Source organism: Megalobrama amblycephala, linkage group LG14, assembly GCF_018812025.1.
Source record: "Megalobrama amblycephala isolate DHTTF-2021 linkage group LG14, ASM1881202v1, whole genome shotgun sequence".
NCBI lineage: Eukaryota > Metazoa > Chordata > Actinopteri > Cypriniformes > Xenocyprididae > Megalobrama > Megalobrama amblycephala.
In genome coordinates, this window is record NC_063057.1 from 49,778,443 (window position 1) to 49,795,270 (window position 16,828).

General features: G+C 38.5%; 1 protein-coding gene across 4 annotated transcripts; it reads left to right on the forward strand.

The window, feature by feature from the left end:
- Positions 1 to 12,563: 12,563 nt before the first annotated feature.
- LOC125245991 (protein mono-ADP-ribosyltransferase PARP11-like) lies at positions 12,564 to 16,001 on the forward strand. 4 transcript variants are annotated; one of them, XM_048156817.1, is made up of 9 exons: positions 12,564 to 12,670; positions 13,371 to 13,480; positions 13,565 to 13,679; positions 13,909 to 13,984; positions 14,336 to 14,408; positions 14,525 to 14,658; positions 14,985 to 15,142; positions 15,241 to 15,472; positions 15,676 to 16,001. In XM_048156817.1, exons 1-9 carry the CDS (start codon positions 12,631 to 12,633, stop codon positions 15,776 to 15,778), a joined length of 1,041 nt encoding a protein of 346 aa, XP_048012774.1. In that variant the 5' UTR covers positions 12,564 to 12,630; the 3' UTR covers positions 15,779 to 16,001. The 4 variants fall into 4 exon arrangements, with proteins under 4 accessions (XP_048012774.1, XP_048012773.1, XP_048012775.1 ...); XM_048156816.1 differs by lacking the exon at positions 12,564 to 12,670 and adding an exon at positions 12,722 to 13,128; XM_048156818.1 differs by lacking the exon at positions 12,564 to 12,670 and adding an exon at positions 12,723 to 13,128 and having other exon boundaries at positions 15,241 to 16,001.
- The last annotated feature ends 827 nt before the right edge of the window (positions 16,002 to 16,828 follow it).

Here is a 16,828-nt window from a genome sequence, read left to right on the forward strand (position 1 = left end):
CCAATGAATGTCAACTGCCCAGCGAGAAGAGCTGAGTGTTGAAACTGTGGTAAGAGAGGCCATTATGCTATTGTGTGTCATACTCTACATGATAGTGATGTAAATGTAATGCAGGAAAAGCATGAAGATTCGTTGGATCAATCACAGTAAAAGGCTCAAGTGACTCATGGTCCATAACTTTGAGGATTCAAGATATGGATGTGGACTTTAAGATGGAGTAGACATTAGTGTCATATCGGAACAAACGTATCAAGCTCTCAACACAAAGCCTAACTTAATGTTCATGAATGCAGTGCTGGATTGTCCCAGAGGGAAACTGAGAAGTACGGGAAGATTTGAGACAAGCACTCACCATAAGGGAAACAAGTACTGCTTTACTGTTTTTGTCATAGCAGGTCAGTCTGTTAATAACTTGCTGAGTCAAGAAGTTTCTGCTGCTCTTGGGTTAGTTCAGAGGATTGACAATGTAAGTTCACCCAGCGAGTTGGCTGGGCTTTTGAAAACCAATCCTGTGAAAATCAAGCTGAAAGCAGACGCGGTCCCATATGCCATTATAACAGCCAGAGTAGTGTCAGTTCCCTTACTTTCTAAGGTGAAAGCTGAACTAGACAGAATGGTGAAGTGTGGCATGATCGAAGAAATTACAGAGCAGACTGAATGGTGCGCGCCAATGGTGCCTGTGCCCAGGAAGAATGGCCAGGTGAGAATATGTGTTGACCTGAATCATTTAAACCAAGCAGTTGAACGTGAACGGTACATTCTACCAACTCTTGATGATATACTTCCTCAGTTGTCAGGGGCAGCCATGTTTTTGCTACTGGATGCAGCAAGTGGATTTTGGCAAATTCCACTGGAGAGAGTGCTAAATTCATGAAATTTATAACACTGTTTGGGAGGTATTTCTTTCATAGGTTTCCTTTTGGAATCTCCAGTGTGCCCAAGATATTCCAAGGAGAGATGAATAACCTCTTAAGAGACTATGAAGGTACAGCAGCGTACATGGATGACAATCATTTATGGAGAAATGCCAGAAGTTCACGATTGTCCTCTACAGAGGGTCTTGAAGACACTTTCTGATGCGGGATTGAAACTCAATGATGACAAATGTCTGTTGAGACAAACACAGATACAATTTCTGAGCCATATCATTGACGCTCGTCAGTGATGCGCGGGTCAATGTATAAACAACCCGCACCCGACCGACGTTTTCAACTAACCCGCCCGCAACTCGGACCGCAAAAAAAAAGGAAAATATTGTACCCGACCCGCTTCCTGACCCGCATTTTTTTAAAAGTAGTAAATGCTCATTGTAGCGTCATTGGGCCATAGACGTAAGAACTAGGGGTGCGGGGGGGTGTGGCCGCCCCCCTCCCATACGCCCCCCATCAGCCTCCCTGGCCAATAATATCCATTAATCCAGCCTGTGGAGGAGAGAAATGTTTCAGGACCTGACGTGGTGCGCTCAGAGGTGCAGCGGCGAGAGCAGGCAGTTCTTGAGGCGGCCCATCATTTTCCATTTCAGCTGTCTAGATGCATATTATTGATGAATGTGATGTTTATGTTTCGACCCTGCTTGAAGAATTAATCAGCAGGTCAACTGAGAGAAGGCCCACTTTTGGAAAAGAGTGAAAGCCCTTAGGAGCGCAAACTGTTCTTTTTCTGAATGTTGTATGATATAGCCTAGTGTTATAGCGTAGTGTTATTTATTCATTTATTTCGTTTCATTTTCTTAACAATTAAGATGCTGCATGTGTTTATCCAGTCTAATCGAAGTGTGCGTCTCTCCCCCGACTTTCCCAACAAAAATCCCGCCCCCTCTCAGAAAATACATAAAACTGACATTACTGAGCTATATGCGTTTAAAAGTAGCCTATTAAAATGGTACAATGGCATTGCTCAGTTCAACGTGTTGGGAAATCGGGCATTTTGTCCCGCGTCAGCATTTATTCAAAAGTTAATAACGCTCAACATTCAAAAGGTAAATAAGGATTTCCCACTTGTATTAGTAGGCTTAGGCTATTTCGCCACATGAATGCCCAAATGAAGCTCTCACAAGCACAAAATGCAGGGATAGAATATGTTAATAAAGTATTTATTAATGCATTTTAGACAAACAAAAACAGGTAGGCTAAGCCAAAGACTGAGGCTACAATATCCATAAATAAATGTTCACAAATACCCATGAAAGTAAAACTGAAACCTTTAGAAAGTAAAACTGAAAATTACAAAGGTTTAATTGGCATCTTTATTTCAAACGACCCGACCGACTATCATTAAAAATATTTTTTGAGGTTCAACGCCAAGGCAGAATATGTACCAGGGAAATCGTTGGTTGTTGCCGATAATCTTTCTAGACATCCATCTTCAACACCACACCTTGATTCAGTAGAGCTTACGGAAGACATTACAGCCCTGGAGGAGTCCACTAGAGCTGCCTGGCCAATGTCCTGCTCACGACTGAATGAGGTCATAGAAAGCACAAAGACTGATTCTGAGTTGCAGGTGGTGATGAAGTAAGTTATTCAGAGCCTTCACAAGTTCAAGAGCACGTCATGCCTTACTTTGCTGTGAAGGATATGTTGTCTGTGTGCAATGATCTTCTGATTTACAGTGACAGGATCATTATTCCAAGTGTCACGAGAGCTGAGATCAAGAAGAAACTTCATGATGGTCACATGGGGATCGTCAAGTGTAAAGAGCGTGCAAAACAAAGTGATTGGTGGCCTGGGATTAGCAAGAAGAGCCAGGTATTTATGGAGAACTGTGCTTTCTGTCAAACAAATATGCCAGCACAACAACGAGAAACTCTGATGACTACCCCATTACCAGACGCACCTTGGGTGAGAATTGCAGCTGACATTTGTGAAGTCAACAAAAGGAACTACCTTGTAGTGGTTGACTATTTTTCTAGTTCATTGACATTGCCTATCTTCCAGATATGTCAGGAAAGACGGTGGCTTTGATGTTTAGCAACATGTTCGCTAGATGGGGTTGTCCTGATACACTTGTTATGGACAATGGTCCGCAATTCGTTGGTCAACGGTTTCAGGATTTTGCAAAAGCTTACGGGTTTCACCATATCACCACGAGCCCGGATTTTCCATAATCAAATGGTGAGGCTGAAAGAGCCGTGAGAACCACAAAGCACATTCTCAGGCAAGAGGATCCTCTTCTAGCTTACAGAGCTACACCCATCCAGGCCACAGGCTATAGCCCTGCGCAGTTGATGCTCGGACGTCAGCTGAGAACACCAGTTCCTGTTCTGGAAAAGAAACTGATGCCTGAGTGGCCTGATTTCTCAAAGGTGAGAGTAACAGACAAACTACAAGCTTTATTATGACAGACGTCATGGTTGTCAGCCATTGCCTGAACTCAAACCTGGAGACCCTGTTACAGTCAAAACGGACAACGAGAAAGGCTGGAACAGGACCGCTACAGTTGTTAGTAAACACACAAGATCTTACGTAATTCGCACAGAGAATGGAGACTTGAGAAGAAACAGAAAGCATCTTCGTTTCTTCAACCCATTTTCATGCCAACGTGAGTTCAACAAAAAGAGAGGTATGGATGAAGAACAGACACAAGCTGAACAAAATCAAGAACAAAACGTAGAGCAAGGCGTTCCAGAACAACAAAACAAAGTTGATACGTCCAGAGGAAGAGTTGTTAAACAAACTGGATACTTGAAAGACTTTGTAGTTAGTACTGAGGCTGCATTTACACTGCAAGTCTTAATGCACAGATCCGATCTTTTGACCATATCCGATATTTTGGCCAGTGTGTTTGCATTCACTTTAGACGCAACTGGTATCCGATATCTGTGTTTACATTACTTCCTGCCCCAAAATGATTGTCATTGATAGTTGCCCATGCACATAGTAAGTAGATCCTCGGGTTCTGAATGACCGTGCTATTAAAATTATTTATATATTTAATCGAGTGGCCATGATTAGCCTACCTGTCAGAATGGATAAGTTAACAGCTGTCAGTGTCATGGATGTATTGCAGCACGAATTCTGACTGAATGGATACAGACCGGAAAATAAAGGTAATCTGCATTTGATATTTTATCTACAGTTATCAGTTTTAGAAATATTTTAATGAATTCGAGAGAGCAAGGGAGAGAGTGCGCGCGTGCGCGCAAGAGAGAGAGCTACAGTGAAACTTTTGGATTATAACTTTGCGTTCACACCGACACCACATTCGCCTTGGCTTCTCTGCCAACAACGCTGTACTGTGAGTTCAAACCGGCGGGAGGGTCAAAGTAAATGACAAGTTGTGGCAACCAATTGGAATCCTTTTAAGCGAGGACCTCTACATTCCGATTGGTCGCCGCTGAACCGCATCATAGCTCATTACCATAAAGTTGACCTGACTTCAACTCTCCTCGACGCTCTCACCGTCCAAAACGCACCGTGCCGCTCATGCCGGAGCGGCAGTGTGAACACACGGTAAGAAAAACAAAGAAAAACGTTTCTTTTAAATAAACTGGGCAAAGGTTGAAATTCAGCTGCTGAATGTATGTGTGTGTGCGCAATTTCATTCTAAAAAAATGGATAATGTTAGAAGTTCCCACCTCAATAATAAAGCTGCAAATTTTTAGTGCGAGTGCATACAAGCACGTCTGCTTCATAATACAACATTAAAGCTTTCTTTTAGTAAGCAAATGTGCCACCCTCGCCTTGTGATGGCTTGGAATTCCAATGGGAATCAGATATGCGTGTTTAGACGTAGGTCGCATGTCCAGAGATCGGATATGTAGGCTATTGGATTTTAAACCACATTTGGAAGTGGCTCAGATAGGATGCGAAAAAATTTTCTGGAGAGTGATTTTTTGCCTGTCTGTGATGGTACAACCAGCAGTCACCCATTTAAAGATCATAGGCTTCTGTAGGGCTATAGACTTGTAAGACTGAGTGGAAGTAGGAAGGTGCTGAGCCTGTGGTCCATCTGTAGTAAGCGTCAATGCTTTGAACTTGATGCGAGCAGCAACTGGTGTGACGTGGGCCCTCTTGGGCTTGTTGAAAACAAGACATGCTGCAGCGTTCTGAATCATTTGTAGAGGTTTGACTGCACATGATGGAAGTCCACCCAATATTGCAGTACGGGTAAAAATTTAATTGATGTTCAACAAATAAAAAACAGATATGATACAGATGAGCAAATAATAAAGGGTTGCTGAATATTAGATCTCTTAAAAGCAGGGATCCCTTAAAAATCCTTAAAAGCTTCTTGTATGATCATAGATTATAACCTAGATATGCTGTTTCGAAAGAAACCTGGCTAAAACCAGACGATTACAATACTTTAAAGTCCACCCCCCAAGATTACTGTTATAAACAAAAGCCTCGTCTGAAAGGCAAAGGGGGTGGTGTTTCTGTAATTTATAGCGACATCTTCAGATTTACTCAGTAGTAGTGTTAAATTTGTCAACTATTTTTGATTTAGTCTTAGTCTTATCGTCTTATCCTGTGTCAAATGTAACTTTTAGTTTTTATCATATTTAGTCAATCTTGTCCTGTTTTTGTTTAGTCAAGTTTTAGTCAACTACATGTCTGAGCATTTTAGTTTTGTTTTAGTCAATGGAAACATACACATTTTCGTAATATTTTCGTCATACTGTGTAATGGTTAAAATTATAAAAATTATTATTTTGCATAATTTTAATTGCAATGATTGTTGTCGTTTGGGAAATTTATTTTTACATTTCATCAGAAGATGCTCTTTCACTAATAAGCACATATCAATAGAATATCGATTCATATGCATGGTTTATTTTACCTCACCTAGTGTACAGATTTATTAAAGCCTATCAATTATAGCCTAAGCTAAATAAACACCAAAGACTTTTCTCATATATTATATATATATATACACGCTCTGTCTACATTATGAAAACTGGTAAAACAAAAACCTACTCTCAAATATTATAACAGAGAAATTCCTAATAGTAATTCTAATAATTACAAGTTACATTAATGTTTCTCTATTAAAACAACAGCAAAAAAGCCCATACATATTACCACACAGAGGTTGCGTAAGTACAATCAGCAACCACAATCGCAAACAATACAGTTGAGATCCTTGACAGACTGGCTAAATGAAACTTTCATTTAACCTCAAATGGAGATTGCTGAATTCCAGTATAGCTTTGCCATATGTCATTGTCTGTTTTCAGATCATAGTGCCTCCGCAGAGAGTACGAATGGAAATTAACACTACTCAGAAATCTAGTTTTAAATATAATTCCTTCGAAGTGATGATGCTTTATGTAACGTTATCTTAGTGTAAGCAAAGACTATATAACACAAGACGTGTCACTCATATTGTTTTTAATGGGAGAAAGTGCAATGCACAATATGGCGGAATAAGTCCTGCCTTCTAAATAAGAGCCAATCGCAGATTGGTAAAGTCATCACGTCACTGCAGCGGCCATTAGAAGCTCAAGCTCAGGTTCCTATAGACCTTATTTTCCAGAGAAACAAGCGCGCCGCCATCTTTAGAATATTGTCTTTGAACTTCCGGTTTTGCTGTAGCCCTGTATATTTCTATGGCATCGCTGTTGAAAAATAATTAACTGGTGAAGTGGATTTACCTGTTGTAGAGTTAAAGGGGTACTTCACCCCTGGAAAGAATTGGTCTAAAATTGGTCATTTATGTAGTAGATATGTGAAATTATTTTTGAATTTGGAGCTTTCTAGACTGAGAAAAGGCAGAAAATGTATTTTTGACTAATGTGGATGAAAGACAACAACTCCCAGAATGCACTTGTTTTGCTGCCCTTGCGAGGCCACGCCCAAACCACGCCTATCGGTTACAGGCGGCATTACCAGGAAAATTCAAACAACTAGGCTTGCTTTGTTACATATTAATTCTATAAATCATGAGTTAGTTCATACATTTACAGCGAAATGCTGCTAAATTGCTTTGTACCTGGATGTACACCCAAAACCAGGAAAGGACAAGTAAGTTTACATCATTTTCCGATTAAGTTAAAGATTTGGAGCGATGTAAACAGTGGCTGCGGGCCATCAAACACCCGAAGTTTGGAGATGACACCGTTATAGAAAACCTAAAAAAACGCAGAATATGTAGTCTCCATTTCAAGCACGAGGACTACGAACCAAATATCCTTGCAATGAAGAGAACCATTCTGAAGGACACCGCGATACCATCGATATTCACTTTCCCAGAGGACGAACAGCCTGGGCATCTGGTACTAAGCATATTCGCCTAGAGGTAAGACTCGCTGATACTAGACTGATAACACAGTAGCCTATATGTAGTGTTGTAGGTAGCAGTAAAACTGCAAACTTAGCAAAGTAACGTTAGATAGACAATTACATATAAGTTGACTGTTATCAAAGTAAAGCCACTGTTCTGTAAAACTGAGTTAGTCTATTTATCTATTTATGCTAACGTTACCACAGAAGCCTGTTGCTGTATTGGTGAACCACTGATGTAGTGCAGACAAAATAAAGTTAATTACTGTAAGCTTAAAAATATAATTGACACCCACTTTTGATAAAATCTTTGATCTATGTCCGTGAGTAACCTCAAACGCGCATATATATGGGCGTGGTGAAAAAATGCAGAACTACCTGCTATTACTGGCTGTAGTTTTAAGCCTCTGGCCAAAAAAGCCTCCGATGACGCAAAATGACGATTTTTGCGTCATCGGAGGCTTTTTTACAGAATAAAAATGCATAAATCTCTCATCTCGGGCTGATATGAAGGGGGAAAGCACGGTAATTCGAAAATACTAGTGGTATTCTACTAATACAAAGCTTAATGCTAAATCCTGAAGTAACCCTTTAATGAAAGTTATCATGAGCATTGTTATGTTTAAAGCAGATTTCTTAACAAATGTCAGTAGACCGGGAAGATTTTAAAATGAGCAGTTCTTTCATAAATACAAGATCGCTGTGGAAATACAAGCCGGAAGTAAAAGACAACGAGCGCAGCGCTGAAAAGGGGCGGGGCTACATAAGGTCTATAGAAACAGTCAGACCCGCGCCTCCGAAATAAGGCACAGGAGACGTGCATTTAGGACTGTGCATGCGCATTAGCTTGATCCAGCCTGAAAAATACCGTTTTTAGTCATGATTTGACCGTTTAGAAACAAAATTTACGAGACAGTTGTTGTCAGATTTCATTGGTGATTTCAAATATGAAATTTAATTGAAAGCTTGGCAAACAGCTTTGGAGAATTTGATGTTTCCCCATTCAAAGAGACAGGAGCTGCACTTGAATGCCCGAGAGGCATTTCAAAGATGGCTCTTATTTAGAAGGCGGGACTTATTCCGCCATATTGTAAGTCGTAAATCTCATTTGACATTTGTGCTGGCTACTGCATACAGGCCACCAGGGCACCATACAGACTTGATCAAAGAATTTGGTGATTTTCTATCGGAGTTAGTACTGGTTGTGTGGAATGTCTGAGCAGTGTGAACAGTTTTCCAAAAAACGGCAACAAACTCTGAAGTAATCTGACCCTGCCACGAACCGTTGCCATGACGATGAGGCAAGTCCCCTGCAAAGACAGCTGGTTGATCGCTCACGCACACACAACAAAGCACTGGAAACGTGACACCGCAGCTTGTTTATAAAAATAAAATACAGTTAAAAAAAACATATAAAGGTACATTGCTCAAGTTAAATAGTCCTTAGTGCAATCCGTGCCAATAAACCATGCAATCCGTATAATAAACTTGCCTGACAACTTGTTTGTTGGCATTTGTTGCCGTTTGTCAGTGCGGTGTGAATTGGCCTTAAATCAACAATGTGTGTTAGACCCTATACTGACTAAGCTACTGAAAGAGATGCTTCCAGAGTTCATAGATCCTCTTAATATTATTAATAGGACTGTGCAATTAATCATATTTTCGATTTCAGTTTTGATTTTGGCTTCCAACGATTATGAAAACAAGATTATCGAGGTATCGAGATTAAAATGATTATTGCATTCCATCCAGCGCACCTTCCTTTCCTTCACAACAGTGTGCTTTCATTCCTCCCTAACCCAAACTTAACATCTAAATCAGTCAAATAACAGAGTGATGTAATATGCAGTCTACTGTTGCTAAACTGTGGTACATGGGAAATCACCCACTGCTCTTAACTGAATAGCCACGAAGTATGAATGTGTGTGTGTGTGTGTGTGTGTGTGTGTGTGCACGCGTATTTGTGACGCATCAGGACACAAATGTGTATAATGACATGGGTATGACATAGGTATTACAAAAAGAGGTGACTTATGAGGACATTACCCCATGCCCCCACTTTTCAAAAGGCTTATAGATCATACAGAATGTGTTTTTGTGAAAAAGTAAAAGTGTGCAGTTTCCTGTGATGGTTAGATTTAGGGGTAGTGTAGGGGGATAGTAAATACAGTTTGTACAGTAAAACCATTACGCCTATGGAATGTCCCCACAATTCACAAAAACGAACGTGTGTGTGTGTGTGTGTGTATGAAATATTTCCATCAAATTTAATTGAGTACTATGTAATTGGAATGTATTATGAATTTAGAAAAAATGTGAAATCTTCACCTAAAAATAAAAGTATAAACTTTTAAAACTTTTTAAAAAATCATACATTTTAAATAATAAAGTTTGCTAAACGGCAACGCAACTACATTTGTCCTGGTGTTATTTGAACTTATTTTAAATATAGCAAAGTTAGGCATTTAAATATATCAGATTTAAATGTTTATTATTAAATATCTTTTGCAAGGACAAATTATTATGAAGTTCAATTAATGAAAATAGATAACTGCTTACATACTGCTTAGCACTGATAAATAATGAAATATATTGAATATTGATTGGTTTCACAGAAAAAGAGTAAAGCTGCTAAAATAAATGTTTGCATTAGAATATATTTGTTCATACCTGCTTCTCTTCTACAGCAGTTAGTGTCATGGTTTTTGTGTTCATCCATTCCACACAGATAACAAATGCACTGCTGGTCAGTACGACAGTAGATGTCCAAAAGTTTATCATGTTTTACGGCAGATCACCTCCTGTAGTCTGTCAGTGTCCATCCATCAAGTTGTGCTTCTTAGCTTTAAAAAAATTCTCATGTTGTTCCATGTGATTTTGACAGGAGTTGAGACACACTAAACAGGACTTGATGGCTTTGTATTTTGTTCTAGAGCACATGTCACGCTCCACATCTCCAGGTCCAACGTAGCAGTGAGCAGGAACATCTGCATGGAGTTTTGTCTTCAATTTCTCTACCATTTCAGCGAACACCACATTTTTACATAAGACGGGTCTTGGAGTGAATGTCTGCCTGCACTCAGGACAGCTGTAAACTCCCTTCCGATCCTCCAGATTCCAGCAGTCTGTAATACAGTTCATACAGTAACTGTGTCCACAGGCAGGCCCGGATTAAGAACACGTTGGGCCCTGGGGCTATAGCAACACCAAGGGCCCCCTTTCATCTGATTGCCATTCCACAGTGTCTTGTACCACAAGAATTTTTTTTTTTTTATTGTTATCATTTTTATATTTTTACAAATTTCATTTTATCAAATCATTTAATATAAGCACAAGCACACTAAATATTCCATGCTATTTAACATATTTTAAAATATATTTAACATATAAAATATTTAACATATTTTAAAATTGTATTGCATATATTGCTGACACAATAATTCTTTCCTCTGATTAACACAAAATAAACTATTTTGAAGAATGTGGGTAACCAAACAGTTGATGGTCCCCAGTGATTTCCACATTATATTTTTTTCCTACTATGAAAATTAATGGGGACCAGCAACTGTTAGGTTACCCACATTCTTCAGAATATTTTCTTTTGTGTTTAACAGAAGAAAGAAACTCATTCAGGTTTAAAACAACTTGAAAGTGAGGATATGATGACAGGATTTTAATTTTTGGGTGAACTATCCCTTTAAGGACAAGGGTCCGCATGCTAACTATTAGGATGCTGTCACTTTAAGACCTGCACGCGTCCGATTTTCTCAACTCATTTCAGACATAACCAACTGTGTTTATGTAAACCTTTTGTGTATTTGACAGTATTAGAGCGCAATCAGACGCGAAAGATGAAGTCCATAGTCAGGTGCTGTTTGACAGGCTTAAGTGTGTGTGCACGCTTCGGGTGTATGGGGTCAGAAAAAGCGCATCTCAGAACAGCACACGAATGACATGTTTAACTGGCAGGGCTTTAAAGCACATGCAAATAAAGAACTTTTGTGATTGCGAATAAGTGCAGTGTCCCGTGAGTAACTACCGCTGTGTTAACATGTGATGTGAATGTGTCGAGGTCGAGTTGTACGGATGGAGGCACCAGAACTGCAACTGATAGAATGTGCTTCAAAGGCAGATAGTGGAGACAAGTCACACGACATTGGTGTTCGTCAAAAAACAGTAGGAAAGTTAATTCGGGATTTTTACATGGGTGATGATGATGAGAGAAAAACACTGACATTCTGAATTCAAACGGCAATAAAATCAATCGACTCGTCCCTGTAAATGTTGAAAACACCTTACGTTTTCATGAGAAACAATTACCATCCGAATAGGGCTTAACTCGTTATAAGAATAATAACTTGCTGCAGCTGCTAATCTCACCTTCTTCAACGTGTAAAGCACGCAGATCGGCGACGGTGTCGGTGGGTGAAGATAATTGTGAGCTGCCGCTGCACGCGGGGTCTTCCACTGGCTCGGATGTTTTATGTGAACTGAAGTAGTTAGTTAGTTTTGGAATTTTTGCTGTAAGATTAGCATCCTTTTTATCCCTTTCAAGCTTATTTTTCCTTTTTTTGCGCACCACTATCACTTTTGTTTATCATTTTGAACACCAGCGAGGCTGAACAAGCAATAAGCAAAGAGGAGTTTCCCGATGTCATAGCGCGAATTGTAAGGTGATTTTGATTGGACGGTGATTTATCAGTCAGGCACATTTTCCAATAATTTTTTCTTGTTATTTTATTAGACACAAATCAACCACCTTTGACTTGTCAATCTCATTTCCTCCAGCCAATCACGGGCCCCCTCTACCCGCGGGCCCTGGGGCTTCAGCCCCACCTAGCCCTTATGTTAATCCGGCCCTGTCCACAGGGAATGGTCACTGGGTCCTTCAGTATATCCAGACAAACTGGACAGCTGAACTGGACCTGAGCCACTGAAATGCTGGCTTCTGCCATTTTACAGAGATGTAAATCAGCTCAACAACCTCTTCTCGTGAATTGAAGAGTTCCCTGGTTCCGTCTTTGAGAAAGTGAAACTGGGAGGGAACAGAGCTGCAGTCAGCCAATAGAGGGCGCTGAAGTCTCAAACACTAGTTTCTACTTCTATTCTATAAACGTCTATAGGAAGCCCATAGACGTAAAAGAGATAACTTAAACTTAGCAAACTATCCCCTGTGTGCTGTGTTTAATAATAATAATAATAAAAGAAAAGAGACGTAGCAAACTGGCAGCTCATTAGTACTACTATTATAGTAGAAAATATTTATCTTGACTTGAACATCTTAAAATATTTATCTTGTCATGGAAACTATGTTTAAACCTTAAGTAAACAACGTAATAATCAATTAAAAGGTCATTTATACCTGATATTACGCTGCTGGACCAACATTGGACTAGCGGTTTGGAAAATGGATGGATGGATGCAGGCCAGGGGGTGCTGTAATATTGGTATATTAACGAACTATTTGTTGTTTAATTCATAGTAGGCTACATTCAGTTTTACGGCATTAGTAAACTGTGTAACTAAACTACATATATTTCGGATGCTTAAATTAGGCCTATCTAAATTATGAATTGGTCAAACTGATCTATCTTCATGGATGTATCGTTTCTCAAAGGTTTTGCTGACTCAAGAATAGCGGTCGATATTTTCACAAAGTTTGACAGCATAAACGCCGAACTACCAGTCAAAAAATCGAGACCACGCCACCTGAGCACAATATCGGCCAATTATAGCCTGTTTTGTCTTTCGTTTTCAATAAAAGACTGAAATAAAAGACTCCGAGGTATAACCCGCTTATTTACGCATACAGTAGGCTATGTACAATTGTTTGACGTCACTTCTGGTCACATAATGCGTTACAGTGATCGCCTGGTGTGGCTTGTTAATGATTATTATACCACCAGTAAGTTTCCATTTCTCTGCACTTTCACGTCATCGAATTGCATAATAATGTGAGATTTTCATAGGTGCGATCATAGGTGTAGGCTATGGTTGCTTTCGATTTGTCTGTTAAACTGCGACACTATATTTCTATTGTTACTATGTTTAATGTTTTTTCCAGCCAAGAAATATGGGTATCTTGATGAGTTTTCAATTAAAAACGTTTTCCTAGGTTTTAGTTAATTTTACCTCTTAAAATGTTAGATGAGTTTGCTGGTTTGGCGCTGGAGGATGAAGTGGAATATATGGACACATCTGAAACACCATGGTACTGGTATTACAAGGCAAAGTGTGGTGTCTGGCACAGAGTTGAGGTAATATGTATTTATTATAAAGGTCTTATTTATGTTCTTTTGCAGCTGGTTGCCTTTAAAATAGATTAAAACTGTTTGTTTTAGGATGACCCAAAGAATTTCATGTCAAGTAATGATCTGGAGAGATATTACCTCAGAAACCCCAAAGGGGTTATTAACATGACTAGTGCTGGAGTTCAGTTCCAGATTAACTTTGCAGGTAAATAGTTTACTGATGATATCCTTACAACCTACAACTTTTCAAATGTTTTAACTAACAAATTTAGAAATACTTTTTTGAAGTGTCTACATATAGTGTAAATTAAATAACGCAATAGCCATGTTGTATAGAGACCCATGACAAACCTCATAAATGTGGCTGAATATCAACATCTGAGCTTGTCATTATCAATCAGTGTTTTATTTTTTATTAATGTGTTCGAATTTAGAAAGCACACAGTTCAACTTTAAAACTGGGAAAATAAAGCAGATTAAACGCTCATTTCAGACTGATATTGGCTTCAGGTAAAATATTTTTAATTATTTTATTTTATTTTATTTCAGTGGCCCCAGGAAGTATTTGGACACTTAAGCCGCACGTTTTACACAAAACATTTCACAAAAAGAAACTTTGCCTGGGAACAAAATCATAAAACCAATAGATATATTGTTCAAAATAAGTATCTGTGTGAACTTTGGCGAAATTCATACATCTAGTTGGCTAAAAAAAAATCAAGTTAGTTTAAAATGTCAAAATACGTTTTGGGGTCACACACAGTGTAAAAAAATTACAGCCAAGTATAATGCAATCATTCCATTTCCTTTTCAATGAAACAAAAAAGAAACTAACCATTCAGGACATGTTTTGTTTAACAGGTGCAAATGTGATGACATTTCTCCCTCTCCACCTGCACACTGGGAGAATGTAGATCCCAAAAAACCTTATCAGGTAACAGGAAGTGCTTATCATAGTGCTAAATTCCTTTGTTTATTTATTACATTTGATGGGCTGAAAATGTATTTGTGGTGACATTCTCTTTGAAAATGTTCTCCTATCTCAATTAGTTAATCTCTCTAAGAAAAGACTGCAGAGAATATCAGGAGATGGAGAGATTTGTCAGGGATGTTGGCTTACTGCATGATTCCATCGTATCCATCAACAGAATACAAAACATGGACCTTTGGGAATTGTTTTGTAGGTAATAAGAATGCATTGCTTCATCTAGGACCATTTAGTGAATTTCATGAAAACATGTTTCACCCTAAAATAATAATAATAATAAATGAATAAAAACAGCAACTATTATTATTAGTAGTAATAGTAATACAGATTATATTTTGTATAAAGAACATGATACCTGCTTGTACTGTAAGACCATATCCATCTATTAATGAATTAAAAGAAAAATGTTTGGAATCCTTATGAGTGTTACTGTTCACATTATACCATTGTTTTACTTGTATGTGAAAAAAAAAAAAAAAATCACATTTATAAAAATGTATTACCTGAATTTTGAATTCTTAGGAAAAAAATCCAGTTGATGAGGATAAAAGGACAATCAGATATTGAAGAGCAAATGCTGTTTCATGGCACAAGTGCAAAAAGCGTGCGCTCTATTTGCACATTTAATTTCAGTTGCAGACTATCAGACAAGAGAAGAAAGGGGCATGTATTAGGCAAAGGTGGGTTGTGGTTCTAATATTTTCTCTCTTTTTTTGCATTTAAAATGTTAATAATAATAATGTTGTTGTTTTTTTTCCCCCTTTTCTTTTCTTTGCAGGAACCTACTTTGCAAAACATGCATCCCTTGCTACCAAATATAGTGAAAACACCTGCCAGGGAACCAAAGTAATGCTGCTTGCCCGCGTTATTGTTGGGAAGTACAGAACAGGCCATCAAGATTATTGTACACCTAACGATGACCAGAATGATAACATACACGATAGTTGTGTAGATAATGCACTCTGTCCAAGGATTTTTGTTATCTTTGATTCCAATCAGATATATCCAGAGTATGTGCTTGAATACCGCTGCAACTAATTTCACTGCAGTATCACTGCAACAATGAATGCTGCAGAATTAGAGAATGTGTGTAAAATGTCAGAATGTTTACATAAACTAAGGTGTCTTTGGGAAAATATTTCTGCAAAAGGTTGGAATTTTATGCATTTTAGAGGACTAAGTCATTTAACGTTATACTTTTTGAATTTAACAGAAGCTCACCTCAAGCAGTGCTTTCACTGCCACTCTTGGCCAAGAATGTTCCCATCATTCCAAAAAAGAACACATCAGTTCAGCACAGATCTTCACAATCCTGATGAAATCAAGAGGACTTTATTTACATCATCAGTCCAATCACAGAGTTGATCACCAAACGATCATATGGAGGTCAACAGATACATAACCCCAAAAAAATTAAAAGTGCCTTGTTGAAAATGAACACGGTGCTTCAGCATATCCACATACGGACTTAAATTATTACTTGCCTCATGATGTGAGAACTGAAATCAAGGATCAAATAAACGTTACTTGGCACCTCAATAGCCTGTTATTTTTTCTGACGCACAATGTACATTGTAACTTCTAAAAGTTTATTCTTTAAAAGAATAGCTCACCCAAAAATTTTAATTCAGCCTTGTCATTCATTTACCTTCACCATTGTTCCAAACCCATATAACTTTTTTCTTCTGTGGAAGACAAATGAAAAATTTTGAACAATGTACCAGTCACTCTTCCATGCAAGTTTTAGTGTCATCAAAATTGTCCTCTACAATCCAAGACTTCTGAAGCCAGCTTTGTGTGATTAACAGATTGATATTCAGCATCATATGACCAAAATGAGGAGCAGACAAAAATTTAAAGGGTTCACCCAAAAATGAAAATTATGTAATTAATGACTCACCCTCATGTCGTTCCAAACCCGTAAGACCTCCATTCATCTTCGGAACACAGTTTAAGATATTTTAGATTTAGTCCGAGAGCTTTCTGTCCCTCCATTGAAAATGTATGTACGGTATACTGTCCATGTCCAGAAAGGTAATAAAAACATCATCAAAGTAGTCCATGTGACATCAGTGGGTTAGTTAGAATTTGTTGAAGCATCGAAAATACATTTTGGTCCAAAAATAACAAAAACTACGACTTTATTCAGCATCGTCTTCTCTTCTGGGTCTGTTGTCAATCCGTGTTCAAGACTCCGCAGTGACGCTGCTGATGTAAGACGCTGCTGACTTGTTATCTGGTGTGCCCAAGCTTCGTTTACAGTCTGAGGGAGACGCACGCTGTAAACAAAACAACCTTCGCAAACATGTCTAAGGATTTCGACACAGAGGAAGACTTGCATTTTTTTGCTCTGCCATATTTATTTG

Excerpts from the sequence above, each read along its gene's own strand:
- LOC125245991 (XM_048156816.1), top strand. The coding sequence starts at position 13,077 with ATGCGTTACAGTGATCGCCTGGTGTGGCTTGTTAATGATTATTATACC. Across the intron at positions 13,985-14,335 it reads CAGACTGATATTGGCTTCAG|GTGCAAATGTGATGACATTT; the intron begins GTAAAATATTTT and ends TTTGTTTAACAG. Across the intron at positions 15,143-15,240 it reads GGGGCATGTATTAGGCAAAG|GAACCTACTTTGCAAAACAT; the intron begins GTGGGTTGTGGT and ends TTTTCTTTGCAG.